We start from the raw sequence: 20,397 nt of genomic DNA, 5'->3' as shown, positions 1-20,397 counted from the left end.
TTTGAGATAAACTAGAAAAATCAAGAAATAGTACTTATTTTGTTTTTACACATAGATAAATTCAGAGTTGGCATTCAAAAATTGTAAATGATGGAAATAGCAGGGTGTGACCAAAAGCTGTTGTACTATGGCTTCTGCTCAGTAGCCTATAGGAACTGATCTGATTGTCTCCATTCAGTTTTAGGGTCCATGTCCCCACCACAAAATCAACCAGGACAAATAATGTCCTGGTTTCTTCAGGTCAGGGTTGAGGCACGTTGGTGAGACTGTGAGGGTGATTGCATTGCCATTGCTTCATCTGTGCACGTTTGTTTGGATGAATCCTAATCCAGCAAGAAACTAAGCATTTCCTGCTACGTACTTCGTATTCTCAACTCCCACTGAAGTTAACAGGAATTGTGGGTGCTCAGGATGGGGCCCAAAGAGAGAACTTCAGTCTCCAGGTGTGTCAAGCAGTATGTGTGGAAAGCAATAAATATGCTTTCAAAAGCATTACTGACATTTACAACATTGTAATGAGAAGCATGAGGACCCTAAAATGTTAATTTAACATATTATTGAGCTTTCTTTTGACTTCAACATTTATTAATTTTACTTTTGAAATATTTGTTTCTTTTTAATGTATCATGACGACATAGAACTATTCTCCCCACCAGATAAGAGCTGACAGAGGCCCCTGCTTCTGGGCTGTGTCGAAGGAGCAGTCTGAACAACTCAGGGAAAGAGCATGGACAAAGGTTTCTTCATTTCACCCTCCCCTCATGACCTCAGCGTCAGTTCCCAGCATAATTTAGAGCAGCTAATCTAATTTGTGCCAGGGGATGGGGAGAAGGTGGAGTAACAGTAAAACTAAGTCAGTAAACTGTAAAATTCATTCCCTTTTGAAACCCATGGAATGAAAGCTATGTAAAATTTTTTGAAATTCCTTCTAAAATTACTGCTGCTATGCACATTGATAAATCCAAAGTATCTGAAGAATGCTGCACACTTGCAACTCTCATTGAAGAAAATGAAGATGAAATCCGGCCCCCACTAACTTCAATAAAGCAAGGATATTACTCTGAGAGTTTTGGGCACTTATCTATTGAGAATCAGACCTCAAAAATGCAGTATATGCTTTATCTTACCATGCAGAATTCATTTGTGATTTTGCTCTTGTTTAGCGGCATTGGTCTGGAGATGAAAAGTACAGAGGTTAATGATTACTTGGAGAAAGCACAGAGCCGTACATGTCAGCAATTTACAGTGGCTAGTCAAAATGCAAAGAACTGCAAAGGTTGTAAACAAATACCCCCCCCCACACACACACACTTTATGGTTGTTCTATGATATAATTTGTAATTATGTGAAATACATATAAAAGAACAATATTAACAGAGCAGGCTGTACTTCTCCAAATGTGGCATTATTGTCTCAACAAACCTGGAAATGTGTTTTAAATAATGAGCAATCCCTTGCTTGATAACTAAGCACTGACCTTTTATTTGTATGATGGATGAGTTTATAAATGCAGCGTAGTCAGGAGAGATATGAAACTGACAATCTCTGTGGAATTTGCAGTGGACAGAACTCCAGTAAACAGGATTATAAATATATGAAAGTAACTGAAAAGCTGAGCTCTGCAGAAGCCCACACTACATTACCTGCCATGTCATTCACCTTTTTAAAGCCTCTAGCATTTTTTCCATACACAGTTAACCCAGGTAATCATAGATTTGGGGGTGGAGGGGTGTCATAGTTAAAATTGTATTTTATTGCATCCATCCTATTTCAATTGCTGTTAAATGATTACATGCTTTGTCTAGATAAAGTATACAGTGAAACAACCAATCTGTGAAATGTACCACTTTCCAGAAACTTCATTTTCTGTGTGGAAATTACAACTTTGTTAGCCAAATTTCCCATATACATTGGGCTATTAAAAACCCAACCAGGCAAGTGCAAGCCTGATTTTCCACTGCCCTGAACATTGTTCAATAAATATTAATAAAAATGCCTAGCTCTTATCTAGCACGCTTCATTCTTAGTTCTCAAAGTGCTGTACAAAGGAGGTCAGTCTCATTGTCTCCATTTTCATTCATAACAATGTGGAGGAAGTGCAAAGTGTTCTACCATTCTGACTTGGTTGTATATTAGAAACACGTTACACAAGTGTAAATGATTACACAGCATGCAGTGGAGAATCTGCCCCAGAAGGTGCTGGTTGCAACTCTTTACCCTTGCAATACTGAGTCAAAAACCCTTTCCCGGTATGAAATGGAAATTGAATGAACACTTATATAACAGGGGTTGCCATATGTCAAAGTTAATTACAGGTGAGTACCACAGCTCACAGATGCAGGTGGATTTCCGTAACTACAGCCTTCTTTTTTTTCATTACAATGAAAAGGATTTGTTGTAAAAGAAGAAGCATACATTTTCTCATTTGTCCTAAGCTACAATTTTAGTACCTGTGGAATGCTTTTGAACTGACATTTTTCTGGTACTCCTGACCAACAGATGGATATGAAATAAATACTACATGTGAAATTAATTCAGTAATTTTATTCTGTTGCTGCTGTAGTCTTATAACTGTAGTATACATGCCACTGGGCTAAAGAATGTAGTTTGAAAATTACTGGGCTCTTTAATACTCTCTGTCATTAACAACATCTTAGTAAATGCTGATCTGTTATATCAATGTGTTAGTAAATAACAGTGTTAAATGCTTACATAAAGGGAATGGAAAATGAAAAGAAAAGTAAATTCCTCTTCAGAGACTGTTCTTCACTCTGTTTCTTTTTATATTAAAAAAAACTAGGACCGTTGTGACCCTGGTCACCTTTACAGAAGAAGTATATATAACAAAGCCACAGATGTAGGAGGCAGTGAAATTCATTCTGAGATCCTAATCCAGATCCAAAACCAGGGATGGGTATGTACTATAGTTACCAATTTGGTAAAACTGATTGTCTTAAATAATGACATAAACCAGAAAGCTGTGAGGCTTAATGCTCCTCTAATCTCAAAAGAGGATCAGTGTTCTTGATCGGGAATGAATATGTTTGGTTGATCACTAGCCTATATCTAGATACCTATAGTTATAGCCGCAGTATCTGAACTTACTTTTCAACTCCATTGGTTCCTAACCTTTCATGAGCTCTTAATTCCTCACATAGAAGGAAATAGTCACACTGTAGAATCCTGTGGACCATGAAGGGTAATTGGATAACATTTTTTGAAAGATTTACAAGCCTGCCAAGGATTTTGCCAGCTTTAGAACTGACTAATTCAGTGTGAAAAGATCTGGATGATTCTGACTCAAAAGTTGAAAGAGAGACTTTTCCTGTGAAAATATAATTTAGGGCTTGCAATAAAAATGTATCAAAAAACAGCACAAGGAAGAAAACAGCCATAAATAGTATAACTTAATATTACAGGAAAGCACCATTTGCTCTGAAATATCCTTTTCCCCCCCTTGCAGTGCACCTGTTTTTTACCAAATATTTTTTAATTATGTCCCTTTATGGTTGTAGTGGTAGTTCATCAGTAATAAAAATAAAAAAACAATATGTAAAAAGTAGCTGAGAACTCATGACAAAACACACACTCTCTCCCCTTGTATATAAGCAGATACAAAGCATAAGCCATTCACTAGCCAAGGACTAGACTGCAATTCTCCCTGATGCCTAAAGGAAGGCCAATATAAGATTTTCTCAAAGCCTTTTGATTTATGAAAATAGATTAAACAGGAGCATTTTCAAATCACTGGAGCTTTTTTGGGAGAGAAAAAATACAAGTCAATAAGGATATAATTAACTGTGGCGATGTGGGTTGGCTTGCATATTATGCTAAATCTCACACTGAATTAATAGCTAAACTTCTGCTAACTAATTACTCCAGAATATTTGTTGTTAATTATCCTTTGAAAAGTATATTTTTGTAGGTGTATTGGTTGCATAGACTCCTTCTCTAAGACATGTGAAGAGAAATGTTTGCTGAACTGTATGGGGCAACTGGAACTGTATCCTGTACAATAATGCTAAATTTGCCTCTGGAATTTGCTGGAGATGTGTGTGTATTTAATTATAGGGGTTTACTAAAACAATCCCCTAATGTTTTTCTTGATGTTCAGATAGCATAACGACCATCATTACATAAACATGTGATGTGCTAAATTCAGGATCCCCATTTGACTGCTTCTTATATAGTATAGTTATCCCAGGGAAAAGTGAGTGCAGAGTGACCATGGCTGATTTGACAGCATTTTGCACAGCTTTACACTGCTTTAATTACATTACAATGCACAAGGCAATCGAGAATCAGGCCCAAGATTTAGAGTTTCAGTCTGGATAGTCCTCTAAAAGCCTAGTGCTTTTGTTTTGCGGCATTTTTCTATGACTGTCAAATATTCTTTGTGTACTACTCCCTTCTTCTCTGATACCAAGATTTTCAGCAAAAACAAGGAGTCCTTGTGGCACCTTAGAGACTAACAAATTTATTTGGGCATAAGCTTTCGTGGGCTAAAACCCACTTCATCAGAGGCACGGAGTGGAAATACAGTAGAGAGATATAAATACACAGCATATGAAAAGTTGGGAGTTGCCTTACCAAGGGGGGGGGTCAGTGCTAACGAGCCAATTCAATTAAGGTGGAAGTGGGCTATTCTCAACAATTGACAAGAAGGGAGGAAAAATAACTTCTGTAGTGCTAATGAGTTCAGTGTAATCAAGGTGGTCCATTTCAAACAGTTGACAAGAAGGTGTGCGTATCAGCAGGAGGAAAATTAGTTTTTGTAGTGACCCATCCACTCCCGGTCTTTATTCAGGCCTAATTTGATGGTGTCCAGTTTGCAAATTAATTCCAGTTCTGCAGTGCCTCATTGGAGTCTGTTTTTTAAGTTTTTTTGTTGAAGAATTGCCACTTTTAAGTCTGGTATTGAGTGTCCAGGGAGATTGAAGTGTTCTCCCACTGGTTTTTGAATATTATAATTCTTGATGTCAGATTTGTGTCCATTTATTCTTTTGCATAGAGACTGTCTGGTTTGTCCAGTGTACATGGCCCTCCTCTGTGACATGTATCTGTGTTGTAGAAGTGAGGTTTTTGGAAGCACTTGACCAAAGGGTTGGCGTGAACAGCATCTTTGTGCGGCTTCACAATTACTGCATTGCAAATTAAGAGCTACCATGAGGCTTCTCTTTAAATTGTACACAAGTGAATTAAATGCCTCTGAGATATCCAAGAACATTCTAGAGCTTGAATACCACAGTGATAGTGATCCAAGACAGACACAAGTTCTCACTATGAGAAATGCTAATATTGGGGTGGGGGGGCGCAAAGGATGATTAGAATGCAATTTGGAGGTTCAGTTTATGGGAGAATCTCCAGGCAGTACCACATATAAAAAGAGCAGCAGACAGCTGACTAGATCTTAATAGAAAGGGAGGCCCTAAGACCTGGCACTGGGAGAGAGCGAGTTATCCTGCCAGGGGATAACAGGTTTAGTTAATCTCTAAATTTAAATTGTGAAATCACAGACGAAGAAAGTTTTGAACCAGCTCTTGCTTTCTTCAGATTGGTTTAACTTTTCCTAACCTTACTTCTACTAAACTCAAGAAATGTGGGCCTGATTCCGATCATATTTACACTGGTGAAAATCAGGAGTAATTCTACTAAAGTCAATGGAGTTATACTGGTGTGAAACCAGTGAGAAATCAGAATAAAGCCCACAGAGTAAAAATTATCAGTTTAACTTTAACACAGCCTTTTCTTCTACTAGGTATTGTATATTGTCCTCATATATACCCATGTATCTCAATTGAACTCCAGGAGGCCACACAGGAATAAATGAGATTGGAATTTGGCCATATCTCTGCAACTTTTACATAAAATGTCACATAAGTCTGAGAAACACAGTTGTGGAAATCATTAGGACATTCTGATATGTTATAATGACCATATGTTGTGCTGATTGTTACTTCCAGAATGTTCTGAAGTCCAATTAAATTGCATCTAGCATCAAAAGATTATAAATCATTATCCACAGATCACTGGGACATCTCCAAACCATACATTTTTGAGGAATTATTGCAATTTTATCATAATGAGTAACTTTAGAGAGTCCTTAATCTGTAAATAACTGCAGAGATAACAGGCAAGCATACTGTTGGGGACACTTAATGCACTGGGTTATTGACAAGCTAAATAAAAGTAATTATGTTTTATTATTTTCATGGTATTTAGGCACATTTTTCATATTTGAAGGAGTGAAAAAACTTTTCTCTTCATGGTAGTATGCAAAATAGTTCATAATTTTTCACTTTGTCATTGAATATTTACAAAATTTAAAATAAGCTAAATAAACTGTATCTACGGATTATGTGCCTTTTCTGAGCACACATATACCATTGACATAAATATGGTCATAGTTCAGGTAACCTTCAAGTTATAGAAATGCATGCTAAATATGTTTACTATACACTGTGGGCTCAATCCTGAGTCCTTGTTGTCCCTTTGTGCTGTGATGATGGTGTAAAGGTATCACACACAGCCAAGGAGGATTTACCTGCATGTAAGGAAAACTCTGGGTGAAATAAATCAAGTGTAGTCAGCTCTAGCTCAGCCCCTTTCTGGGCCCTTAAATATGGGCCTGCTGGGATATGGGAAAGGGATATGACCCATTCATGGAGTATGGGGCTCTGCAGTTTGGCCATTCTCAGCTAATGGATGACTCCTTGGATGCTGTTGCAGCTAGAGTATAGTATAGAGCATTCCCAAGGCTGCTCTGAACCATAAAAGGGGACCTAACTCTCCCCGGGATGAGGAAACTGCAATCAGTTCCTTTGCAGCTGCCCCACCAATACTGTGCAAAATGGAGACTGGGTGCAAAGGATTGAACACTGTAATAATAATAAGTAGGAAGTGCTAAACAACTGCAATATTACTACAGAGTTAATATACTTGCATTGGAAAGTGAAATGTATTAATTGCTGAACTCAAATGGAAAAGGAGTACTTTTGGCACATTAGAGACTAACAAATTTATTTGAGCATAAGCTTTCGTCAGCTACAGCTCACTTCATCGGATGCATGCTGTGGAAAATACAGTGGGGAGATTTTATATACACAGAGAACATGAAACAATGGGTGTTACCATACACACTGTAACAAGAGTGATCACTTAAAGTGAACTATTAGCCGTAGGAGAGCCGGGGCGGGGGAGAGGGAAACCTTTTGTAGTGATAATCAAGGTGGGCCATTTCCAGCAGTTGACAAGAACATCTGAGGAACAGTAGGTGGGGAGGGGAAATAAACATGGGGAAATAGTTTTACTTTGTGTAATGACACATCCACTCCCAGTCTTTATTCAAGCCTAATGTAATGGTGTCCAGTTTGCAAATTAATTCCAATTCAGCAGTCTCTGAAGTCTGAAGCAGTTGGAGTCTGTTTTTGAAGTTTTTTTGTTGAAGAATTGCAACTTTTAGGTCTGTAATTGAGTGACCAGAGAGATTGAAGTATTCTCCGACTGGTTTTTGAATGTTATAATTCCTGACGTCTGATTTGTGTCCATTTATTCTTTTACGTAGAGACTGTCTGGTTTGTCCAATGTACATGGCAGAGGGGCAGTGCTGGCACATGATGGCATATATCACATTGGTAGATGTGCAGGTGAACGAGCCTCTGATAGTGTGGCTGATGTGATTAGGCCTGTCATAAATATAAAAGGAAGGGTAACCATCTTCCTGTATAAAGTGCTATAAAATCCCTCCTGGCCAGAGGCAACATCCTGTTACCTGAAAAGGGTTAAGAAGCTCAGCTAACCTGGTGGGCACCTGACCCAAAGGACCAATAAGGAGACAAGATACTTTCAAATCTTGGGGGGTGGGAAGGGTTTTGTTTGTGCTCTTTGTTCAGGTGATTGATCTCTCTTGGGACTGAGAGAGGCCAGACAGAAATCCATCTTCTCCAACCCATCTTAATCCAAGTCTCCAATATTGCAACCAGTATAGGTAAGCCAGGCAAGGCGGATTAGTTTATCTTTTGTTTTATGTGAATTTTACCTGTGTTAAGAGGGAGGTTTATTCCTGTTTTCTGTAACTTTAAGGTTTTGCCCAGAGGGGGATCCTTTGTGTTTTGAATCTGAATACCCTGTAAAGTATTTTCCATCCTGATTTTACAAAGATGATTTTTACCTTTCTTTTTTTTTTAATAAAACCTTTCTTTTAAGAACCTGACTGATTTTTCCATTGTTCCAAGATCCAGGGATTTGGGTCTTTGATGATTTTGTAACAAATTGGTTAGGATATTATTCTCAAGCCTCCCCAGGAAAGGGGGTGTGTAGGGATTGGTGGGGGGATATTTTGGGGGAAGATGCCTCCAAGTGGTCTCTTTCCCTGTTCTTTGCTTAAAACGCTTGGTGGTGACAGCATACTGTTGAAGGACAAGGCAAAGTTTGTACCTTGGGGAAGTTTTTAACCTAAGATGGTAAGAATAAGCTTTGGGGGTCTTTCATGCGGGTCCTCACATCTATACCCTAGAGTTCAGAGTGGGGAAGGAACCCTGACATGGTGGCAGAGCGGTGGGAACATTTTGAACCAGAGATCATTTTGAACCAAAAGAACAGACCTGAAGAGGTTTTTTTTTAAGCTGAGAGCAGCCAGAGGGTTTTCTGTCTATGTGCCTGGAGACAGAGGTGTTAGTTTTTTTATGAAGGGATTTTTCTTTTTTGAGCTGGAGTTTTCTCTACCTAAAGGCAGGGTAGTTAACCTCCTGCAGGGAAATTCACAAGTTTTTGGTTTTTTTTTTCCCTAACTCTCAGGTATAGCTAGAGTTAAGCACAAGAAAGCAGGAAAATGACTACCAGTGAAGCAGCTAGCTAATAAACTAGAGCTGGCCATATTCGAAGCTGAAGAGAAACAAAAAGAGCATGACAGACAGATGGCCTTAAGGCGCTTGGAGATGGAGGCAGAAAAAGCCGGGGTGGAGGCAGAGGAAGCTGCCCACAAGAGAGCTATGGAGGAGAAAGAAAAAGAGAGGAAGCATGCATTGGAGATGGAGAAGGCAAGGGCTCAGTGGAATATACCAACCAACCCTAACAATCCTTCTCCAGGTTCCACTTCCCATCCCAGAAAGTTCCCCACCTACAAGGCAGGCGATGATACCGAGGCTTTCTTAGAAAACTTCGAAAGGGCCTGCCTTGGGTACAGCATCTCTACAGACCAGTACATGGTAGAGCTGAGGCCGCAGCTCAGTGGACCCTTAGCAGAGGTGGCGGCTGAAATGCCTAAGGAACACATGAACAGTTATGAACTTTTAAAAACCCAGTTGAGAGTCAGAATGGGGCTAACACCCGAGTATTCCCATCAGCGGTTCAGAGCCCGAAGGTGGAAACCAGATGTGTCATTTACCCGACATGCCTACCACATTGTGAAAAATTGGGATGCCTGGATATCAGGAGCAAGTGTTAAATCTCTATAAGATTTGCCCTTCCTAATGCAAATGGAGCAGTTCTTAGAGGGTGTTCCTGAGGAAATGGAAAGGTACATCCTAGATGGGAAGCCCACAACTGTGATCGAGGCAGGGGAGATTGGAGCCAAATGGGTGGGGGTGGCAGAGAAGAAAAAAACTAGTAGCAGTTGGAGCGAATATCAGAAGGGGCAACCCAACACAAAACCCTATCACTGGGGGCAACCCAAGGCCCCACCTACATCCCAAGGAAAACCCCAGACACCTTATTGTCCCACCACACCGTTCTCCAGCAACCCACCTCGCCCCAGTGACCAGTCAACTGAGCGATGTTTTAAATGTAATGAGCTGGGGCATGTGAAGGCCAACTGCCCCAAGAACCCCAACAGATTACATTTCATTGCACTGGGGTCACACCAAAGGTCCTCAGGCCCAGATGTCTCCCAGATACCCTTAGAGTGAAGGGAAACTGTGAGTGTGGGCGGGAAGAAGATTACAGCGTGGAGGGACACTGGAGCGCAGGTGTCAGCTATCCATCAATCCTTAGTGGACCGCAACTTAATCAACCCAGAGGCCCAAGTGACGATTCAACCCTTCAAGTCCAACTCTTTCTATTTACCTACAGTCAAGTTGCCTGTCCAGTACAAGGGCTGGTCAGCAATGTGGACTTTTGCAGTCTATGATGATTATCCCATTCCCATGCTGCTGGGGGAAGACTTGGCCAACCAGGTAAAGCTTTCCAAGAGGGTGGGAATGGTCACTGACAGCCAGACGAAGCAAGCTTCCACACCTATCCCTGTTCCTGAGCCTTCCACCAGGGCCCCATCTGTGTTACCAGAGACCCAGATGGAGGTGGTGGAACTGGATCCCCTGCCAATGACTGCAATGGCTGTAGTGGATCCAGTCCCAGAGATCCAGCCAAAGCCAGTCCCTGAACTGAAACTGGTGAAGCAACCAGCACCAGAACCATTGCCAGCACTGAATCCAGTGCTTGCAACCCTGTCTACAGCTCCAACACCAGAGGGCACCACCGAGCCTGCACTGGCAGCAGCAGCAGATGACTGTACACAAGAGACTCAGCCAGAGCCTGAAATACCCCATAGTGCACCAGTGGAGAGAGGTTCACTATCAACGGAAACAGGCCCATCACCTGCATCACTTCCAGAAGGACCAAGCCCAGGTCCACAATCCAGTGAGGAACTGATGTCTCCAGCATCAAGGGAACAGTTCCAGGCTGAACAGGAAGCAGATGAAAGCATCCAGAGAGCTTGGACTGAGGCACGGAGCAACCCACTGCCTCTCAACTCTTCTAATCGATCCCGGTTTGTTGTAGAAAGAGGACTTTTATACAAGGAAACTCTTTCTGGTGGGCACCAGGAAAACTGGCATCCTCAGAGACAGTTGGTAGTTCCAACTAAGTACCGGGAAAAGCTCTTGAACTTAGCCCACGGTCATCCTAGTGGCCATGCTGGGGTGAACAGGACCAAAGACCATTTGAGGAGGTCATTCCACTGGGAGGAATGGTCAAGGATGTTTCTGCCTATGTCCGATCTTGTGAGGTATGCTAAAGAGTGGGAAAACCCCAAGACCAGGTCAAAGCCCCTCTCCAGCCACTCCCCATCATTGAGGTTCCATTTCAGAGAGTAGCTGTGGATATTCTGTGTCCTTTTCTGAAAAAGACACCCAGAGGAAAGCAGTACATACACAAGGGCTAAAAGTGTGTGCCAGGCACCAACAGACATTTTTGCCAGGGTAGGTTGGCCCTCCGACATCCTTACAGATGTAGGAACTAATTTCCTGGCAGGAACTATGAAAAGCCTTTGGGAAGCTCATGGGGTAAGTCACTTGGTTGCCACCTCTTACCACCATCAAACAAATGGCCTGGTGGAGAAATTTAATGGAACTCTGGGGGCCATGATACATAAATTCGTAAATGAGCACTCCAATGATTGGGACCTAGTGTTGCAGTAGTTGTTCGTTGCCTACAGAGCTGTACCACACCCCAGTTTAGGGTTTTCACCATTTGAACTTGTGTATGGCTGCAAGGTTAAGGGGCCATTACAGTTGGTGAAGTAGCAATGGGAGGGGTTTACACCTTCTCCAGGAACTAACATTCTGGACTTTGTAACCAACCTACAAACCACCCTCCGAACCTCTTTAGCCCTTGCTAGAGAAAACTTAAAAGAGGCTCAGGAAGAGCATAAAGCCTGGTATGATAAACATGCCAGACAGCATTCCTTCAAAGTAGGGGACCAGGTCATGGTCTTGAAGGCGCTCCAGGCCCATAAGATGGAAACATCATGGGAAGGGCCATTCACGGTCCAAGAGCACCTGGGAGCTGTTAATTATCTCATGGCATTCCCCACCTCAAACTGAAAACCTAAGGTGTACCATATTCATTCTCTAAAGCCCTTTTATTCCAGAGAATTAAAGGTTTGTCAGTTTACAGCCCCGGGAGGAGATGATGCTGAGTGGCCTGAAGATGTCTACTACAAAGGGGAAAGTGATTGTGGCGTGGAAGCGGTGAAACTTTCCGTGACCCTTGGGCGTATGCAGCGACAGCAGATCAAGGAGCTGTGCACTAGCTACGCGCCGAAGTTCTCAGCCACCCCAGGACTGACTGAACGGGCATACCACTCCATTGACACAGGTAATGCTCACCCAATTAGAGCCCAACCTTACCGGGTGTCTCCTCAAGCTAAAACTGCTATAGAATGGGAGATCCAGGATATGCTACAGATGGGTGTAATCAGCCCCTCCCGCAGTGCAAGGGCATCTCCAGTGGTTCTAGTTCCCAAACCAGATGGGGAGATATGTTTTTGCATGGACTACCATAAGCTAAATGCTATAACTTGCCCAGACAACTATCCAATGCCCATGCCCAAATGAACTATTGGAGAAACTGGGACGGGCCCAGTTCATCTCTACCTTGGACTTAACCAAGGGGTACTGGCGGGTACCGCTAGATAAATCTGCCAAGGAAAGGTCAGCCTTCGCCACACGTGTCGGGCTGTATGAATTTAATGTACTCCCTTTCAGGCTGCGGAATGCACCCGCCACCTTCCAAAAACTTGTAGATGGTCTCCTAGCGGGACTGGGAGATATGCAGTCGCCTACCTTGACGATGTGGCCATATTTTCGGATTCCTGGGCAGAACACCTGGAACATCTACAAAAAGTCTTTGAGTGTATAAGGGAGACAGGGCTAACTGTTAAGGCTAAGAAGTGTCAAATAGGCCTAAACAGAGTGACTTACCTTGGACACCAAGTGGGTCAAGGAACTATGAACCCTCTACAGGCCAAAGCAGATGCTATCCAAAAGTGGCCTGTCCCAAAGTCAAAGAAACAGGTCCAATCCTTTTTAGGCTTGGCTGGATATTACAGGCAATTTGAACTGCAATACAGCCAAATTGCCAGCCCACTGACAGACCTAACCAAACAGAAACAGCCAAATGCCGTTCAGTGGACCGAAGAGTGTCAGAAGGCCTTTAGCTATCTTAAAGCGACACTCGTGTCTGACCCTGTGCTAAGGGCCCCAGACTTTGACAAACCGTTCCAAGTAACCACAGATGCATCCGAGCGTGGTGTGGGAGCAGTTTTAATGCAGGAAGGACCGAATCAAAAGTTCCATCCTGTCGTGTTTCTCAGCAAGAAGCTGTCTGAGAGGGAAAGCCACTGGTCAATCAGTGAAAAGGAATGTTACGCCATTGTCTATGCTCTGGAAAAGCTACGCCCATACGTTTGAGGATGGTGTTTCCACCTGCAAACCGACCATGCTGCGCTACAGTGGCTTCATACTGCCACGGGAAATAACAAAAAACTTATTTGGTGGAGTTTAGCTCTGCAAGATTTTGATTTCGAAATACAACACATTTCAGGAGCTTCTAACAAAGTGGCTGATGCACTCTCCCATGAAAGTTTCCCAGAATCAACTGGTCCAAATCGTCCTTAAGATGTGGAAACTATTGTTAGTCAGTTAGTAGTATGTTTAGAGATGCATGTGTCTTATTAACTCTGTTTTCTCCTAGAGCTCCAGAAAGAAATCACAGCCACCATCAACCTCAGCCTGGACCAGTCCACACAAGAGATCCACTTTCTGGACACTACAGTGCTAATAAGCGATTGTCACATAAACACCACCCTATACCGGAAACCTACTGACCGCTATACTTACCTACATGCCTCCAGCTTTCATCCAGACCACACCATACGATCCACTGTCTACAGCCAAGCTCTACGATACAACCGCATTTGCTCCAACCCCTCAGACAGAGACAAACACCGACAAGATCTCTATCAAGCATTCTTACAAGTACAATACCCACCTGCTGAAGTGAAGAAACAGATTGACAGAGCCAGAAGAGTACCCAGAAGTTACCTACTACAGGACAGGCCCAACAAAGAAAATAACAGAACACCACTAGCCATCACCTTCAGCCCCCAACTAAAACCTCTCCAGCGCATCATCAAGGATCTACAACCTATCCTGAAGGACGACCCATCACTCTCACAGATCTTGGGAGACAGGCTAGTCCTTGCTTACAGACAGCCCCCCAACCTGAAGCAAATACTCACCAGCAACCACACACCACACACCAGAACCACTAACCCAGGAATCTATCCTTGCAACAAAGCCCGTTGCCAACTGTGTCCACATAGCTATTCCGGGGACACCATCATAGGGCCTAATCACATCAGCCACACTATCAGATGCTTATTCTCCTGCACATCTACCAATGTGATATATGCCATCATATGCCAGCAATGCCCCTCTGCCATGTACATTGGACAAACTGGACAGTCTCTAAGTAAAGGAATAAATGGACACAAATCAGACGTCAAGAATTATAACATTCAAAAAACAGTCGGAGAACACTTCAATCTCTCTGGTCACTCGATCACAGACCTAAAAGTTGCAATTCTTCAACAAAAAAACTTCAAAAACAGACTCCGACGAGAGACTGCTGAATTGGAGTTAATTTGCAAACTGGACACCATTACATTAGGCTTGAATAAAGACTGGGAGTGGATGTGTCATTACACAAAGTAAAACTATTTCCCCATGTTTATTTCCCCCCACCTACTGTTCCTCACACGTTCTTGTCAACTGCTGGAAATGGCCCACCTTGATAATCACTACAAAAGATTTTTTTTCTCTCCTGCGGGTAATAGCTCACCTTACCTGATCACTCTTGTTACATTGTGTATGGTAACACCGATTGTTTCATGTTCTCTGTGTATATAAAATCTCCCCACTGTATTTTCCACTGCATGCATCTGATGAAGTGAGCTGTAGCTCATGAAAGCTTATGCTCAAATAAATTTGTTAGTCTCTAAGGTGGCACAAATACTCCTTTTCTTTTTGCGGATACAGACTAACACGGCTGCTACTCTGAACTCAAATGGTAACCACAAGAAATTTCTACTGAGAAATACACTCAGAGGGAGTGAAAATTCCAAGCCAAACATTTTCAAGATTGTTTTCTGCTCCTTTTGTAAAATACTTTTATTGTCCTTACTTGCCTGTCTTGTCTCATTTCTGTGTCCACAGCTTAGAAAATCCAGCCATTTCAGAGTAGTGCCTTTCAAGCAAAATTTATTTTAGTCTTATTGAAACAATTTGGAAGCTGACTTTAATACCTGTGTTTTCTGGTGGGATTATCCCTGAGCTGCGGCCTGGTTTAAGAAACCAGTCACAAGATCTAGCAGAGGAATCTAGTGCCAATTAAAGATTTTATATATTATAAAAATATTTTTAAATTGAGATTTTTTGGAGCTTTATATATATATATATATACACTCATATACACTCATATATATATATATATATATATATAACTTCAATTTAAAACATGAGGATATTAGTAGAGTTGTAGGAGACTTTTGCAATAAAACTCAAAACTATATGAAGCTGGTTCTGAGTTTTGTTACAAATCTTGGGCCATCGTCTGGTTTATTGTTTGATAAACTCCATCAATATGCTTAGCATTGCATGGTCCCTCTGTTGAGAAGCATACAACAGGAAATACACACACAGAGAAGACAAGATACACTGGAAGAGCCAAAGGATCATCTTAATGTAGGGCCAGACTGTGCTATTCTTATTCATTTTGAGTCGTACCTTGCTAGGCAAAGCCCCTCTGGAAAAGATTGTGAACATTTTACTCATCCTGAGTAGTACCCTAATATGCAATAAGTCCCGTTCAAATCAATGGAACTACTGAAAGTGAGTAAAGGGTTCAGAAGAAACTTGTGTAATAAAGCTACTACGCTGTATGAATGAGTGTTGCACAATCTACCCTTAGCTGTCCCGCCCCCAGCCCAACTCACTGTCTTACTCCTTAATGTAATGTTTGGGTAGGGAAAGTAATTGACTTAGGTGAGTGGTTGCTAGCATTGCAGAAGTGAAATATTAGAAGGAATTTGAACAAGGATGGGAGTCTGGCAGACTAGGATTGGAAGGACAGTCCTTGCTAGGAGGGCTGTTGCCCCAGATTTGTGGTGGTGGTGGGGTACCCCAGAATTTGATCAAGCTAATTGCAACCATATTGTGTATATTCAGCCACCATGAATTCATGAAATAGAACACCATATAGTTAAGGGTTAATTGGAATAAGCCGGGCTTCTGGAAGCAAGGTCAAATGTTAGCTGCACACTTGCAGTTTCTGCTAATCAGCACGAGTGGAGGGGAGAAAACAATCAACCAACTAAGACTGAAAGAAAATAGGTAGATGAAAACCTTGAATTTGGGTGCCTTTGATATAGAAGCTTATTATGACTAATATTGTTATTAAGGTTTGTTGATAAATTTGTTGAAGTTAGGAGAGGTGATGGCCCAGTAGGGGTCACTATGAGCTGTATGTTTTGTAAAAGTAATAAAAAGACTAGATAATAGTGTGTACTTTGGAGCAGATCTCTGAAGCTATCCTGAAAGATTTTTTCCTGACATCAGACTTCCCAGCGGGGAAGCAACCGTACATTGCTGACTTGCTGCAAATTACTCAATACCATCTCAGATTCTGGGTTATTATTTGGGATGATCTAAATCTATTCCTTATGTCTCTGTGTGCTTAAATTTAATAAATACTTTACTTGTATTAATCTTTCATCAGATGGAATTGCTGTGTTTCTTTTGATTTACTTCTGACACCACCTGGAGTGAAACAGTTAACTTATTACTGCTTTGGATTCTGAAAACCCTGGGTAACATGACCATGGAAATAGTTTGTTATTTGAATAGTGAATCACTTAAAAACTAAGAATTTGTCATTTTGAAGGCCAGATTCACTGGGAAGTTCCAGCTGCTAAGCATTGCTAGAGTAGAAAGAAGCAGCCAGAGTGTACCAATTTGGTCCTTGAAATGTTACAGCAGAATTACCAGTTCTCAAATTTCATTTAAAAGAAAAGTGGACAAATCATAGTGATGCTACTTCACCACTTCCTTTGTCAGATAAATCAGAGAGCTGTGCTGAGGAAGTAGAAAAGGGGCAGAGTCTGGGAAATGTTAGGAGAAAGCAACAAGCTTCTTGACCTACCTAGACATCACCTTAGTCCTCTTATACAAACCTTTTCTAGACTAGATCCAAGCCTTCTTTCATCTTTTTACTTACAATTGGAAGCTGTTGGCCACTGTCTGGTCCTTTCCTCTGCCTTGCTGACAGCATGGAATATTGTCACCCTTACTGCATTCGCTAGTCTTTTCCAATCATTTAACAGATTAATCCATAGATACATTTGTGCAGTTATAGAATTCAAATGTTGAAGATTATTGACCATGAGGAAGCACGGTAAGCCCTGTATTTTGCTGTGCTTGAAAAAGGCTGGTCTTTTTCTGGCTGGGCCTGCTAATCATCACCAGTTGTAAAACAAACTTTTACATAATTTATAATTCTTGAGACTTCTTGGTAATCAGTACTATTGTAAAAGAGCATTTGGCAGAACTTATTGCCATAATTAGTGACATTTAATGTAGTGCAAAATGGCATACCTATACATTGCAAAAACTGCACACTCAATAGATTCTCCCCTGTATGCACAACTCTTAGTTACAGCATGTTGAGTATCAATTTCCTGTTGAACTAAATCTCTTTTGAATGTCAAAGTGACTGCTTTTCAGTAGGTTTCATAGCCTTATGAGTTTTGTTTCTGTTTTCTCCATTTCGCTGATATGTTTGGGCTTTCTTCTCACTTATTTTTCCACTTGCAGAAACATAGAAACTAGAGCTGGAACAGACCTACTTCTGGTAGGTTATATTTTCTCTCTCTCTAACCATGTTCCCTACAGTGCACTTGAGTACTTTGTCCAGTTCAGTTTTAAATAACTCAAGTGATGCTACTTCACCACTTCCTTTGTACAACTACAGTCAACTAGTTTTCACTGTTAGGAATACTTTTTATAGTCATCTGTCAAAAGTCTACTCACTGCAGAAATGCCCCCTTATGGCTGGGTGTGGCATAGCAGCTCATTCATCTCCAACTACTGCTTTGCCTGTGGTGGTCTCTTTTCTAATGTCCAGGGCCCTACCAAATTCATGGCCCATTTTGGTCAATTTCACATTCATAAGCATTTAAAAATAGCCAATTTCATATGAGACTTTCCATCCATAACAAATTTTCCCATGAGTAAAAGTTTTGACTTCATTCAGCTTTTCCTTGTCTTTCAGCTCCTACATCCACACTTTGATTCTGCTATAACTTCTGCTTTCTCATTATCAGAACTTCTAGCTATGTTGTCAGTCCCAATAAGACCTGGGAGGTGACTCCTTATCTGATTTCCATTCATTCTTCTAATTGGCCTTTATATTTCTTGATATCTTGGTATCTTTATTTATCCACTTGCAGTATTTTCTCCAATTCTCTTTCTTTGATTTTTGTATAATCCTTATGCTATTGTCTTACTTCTTTCATACTTCATTACATCTTCACTATTCACTGTATAATTTTGCTTTTTAATAGGCTTTATTCCTTTCTTTAACTGCCATTTGGCACTCCCCATTCAACCATGCAATGGAGTTTTTAGTTTTGGGGTACTTCAATATCCTAGGTCTGGCTACAGTAGCTGTTTCTATTAATCCCTTTATTTCAGTGTCATTGAAATTCTCTGTGTTAACACTCTTACAATGATTATTCACAAATTCAGTATATTTACGTGTAAATAGCTCCCAGTTAGCTTTCTTAAAATTGCACAGAGTTAATTTTATATTACCTTCAACCTTATATTGCCCTTGAAAAGTAATAAATATAGGGAAATGATCACTCATCATTCTTTCTTCCTTAAATATTTCCCAGTTGCATTTACTTGCAATATCTGCTGTTATAATTTCCAGGTTTAAGCAGGAAAAACTACCATCTGCTGCATTAAATCTAGTTGGTGTGCCGTTATTTAAAACTCATTGATTATTTTCATCAATGAACTTTCCTAAGCTGCACCATATTTATTAGTTGTCTTACTTCCCCACATTTATTATGACTAGGTCACCACATGTAATATATGGTTTTTTAGCATTCTTCACTATTTCTTATAGCTCTGAGCTTTCTAATTTCCCACACAGGTTATAGATATTATAAGTCCTTAAAGAAATATTTCTCTTCTGCATTGGGATCTCAACAGCATTATATTCTGTGCTTACTTCTTCATTCTTTACTGCTATGTAATTTAATCTTTCCTGTATGAAATTACAAATGCCTACTCCTCTTTCTAGTTTTTAGTCTTGCCTAAAGGCAATATACCCTGGAATTTTAAAAGATAGCTTTTAAAACCAGTCATGTTTCTTGGATACTGACAATGTCTGTTTTAGTTTTCATTTCCAGGATATTTTATTTTAATTCTTGACCATGTGCTATCAAGCTCTATGCGTTCAAGCAAAAGATTGTGATCACCATACTCAGGGCCGTTCCTAGATGGGTGCAGGGCCCAAGGTGGAAGTGACGAATGTGTCACTTCCAGGACCGACTGTGCCCGGCGCCAGCCAATCACACTGGCGGCCCTAGGGGCCCCCAAAAGCTTGGTTGCCCCGATTTGCCATACCCAAGAGATGGCTCTGCCCATACGAGTCTTATTTCACCACTAACCTCATTAAAAATTACATGAATATGGCCCATTGACAAATTGCTAACATACAAGCATTTTTCTGTTGCTCTTGCTATAATTTTCATTTTTTCCTGATTTTTCCCAATTTGTGATGTACAATTTATCACTTCTATTATAAATAACCTTTTTTTTCAATTAGTATACCATTGCCTATTCCTTCCACAGTGTTATCACATTCTTTATAGAATGAGGCTCTGTCTGCAGTTCCCCTTTTCCTGTGCTGATTGTCCACCTGATGCTCCATCTACAGCTTCTGCATAAGATATGTTCTTAACAGTTTTTGTCTTTTGTTTCTCCTTAGCTTGTCTTCCCGCTATGCACCCTCCATGTGCTGGACTGTGATTGCCACCACCCCTGTCCCATCTATACAATTTTCATAGGAATGGTCTCCCCAACATTTACTGCATCTCATTTTCCCTTTACAAACAGATGCTACATCCCCTTTCTGTTGACACTTAACACTTTAGGGGAGGAGAGATAGGTGGCTTCTTTCTGAATATCTGAAACCTAGTGTTGCTTTCTCAGGTAGAGTCCCTCCTTTAAATGTAACCAGCGCTGCTACTGATGGCTTGCGTTCTCCTCCTCATTTGCTAATTAGCTGCTTACTTACTAATGCTTTGTTGTCTCCTAGGCTTTTGATTATCTAGTTATTGGTCAGTTCTAGTGACATTCCATATATTGCCCCCTTTGTTAGTCAAATACTTTGGAAGATGGTAGATGATTTTTAACTTGTCCTAGTGTTTTAGTTTTTAGCAGTTTATCAGCTTGTTTTTTGTTTTTACATTTAACTAAAAGCTCCCCATCTCACAACCTCCTAGCTTTCACTATGTGCCCTATGCATTTTTAATCCAGTCAGCTGCTTTCA

The 20,397-nt window shown here is 41.0% G+C and overlaps 1 protein-coding gene and 1 long non-coding RNA gene across 2 annotated transcripts in view; both read left to right on the top strand.

Moving 5' to 3' along the window:
• Positions 1 to 2,178: 2,178 nt before the first annotated feature.
• The window catches only part of LOC141982449 (uncharacterized), a 43,439-nt gene continuing 25,220 nt past the window's right edge, over positions 2,179 to 20,397 (top strand). Inside the window, exons 1-2 of the long non-coding RNA XR_012638085.1 lie at positions 2,179 to 2,315; positions 2,801 to 2,914. This is a non-coding gene — a long non-coding RNA (uncharacterized LOC141982449). The remainder of the gene's footprint in view (positions 2,316 to 2,800; positions 2,915 to 20,397) is intronic.
• LOC141987846 (uncharacterized) lies at positions 10,776 to 19,874 on the top strand. Its single transcript, XM_074953657.1, has 4 exons — positions 10,776 to 11,002; positions 11,867 to 12,093; positions 13,471 to 14,331; positions 19,834 to 19,874. Exons 1-4 carry the CDS (start codon positions 10,974 to 10,976, stop codon positions 19,872 to 19,874), a joined length of 1,158 nt encoding a protein of 385 aa, XP_074809758.1. The 5' UTR covers positions 10,776 to 10,973.

The sequence above is a fragment of the Natator depressus genome, chromosome 1 (assembly GCF_965152275.1).
Source record: "Natator depressus isolate rNatDep1 chromosome 1, rNatDep2.hap1, whole genome shotgun sequence".
NCBI classification, from domain to species: domain Eukaryota; kingdom Metazoa; phylum Chordata; order Testudines; family Cheloniidae; genus Natator; species Natator depressus.
Note: the sequence above shows the minus strand (reverse complement) of the source record. Positions and strands in the feature narration are given on the sequence as shown.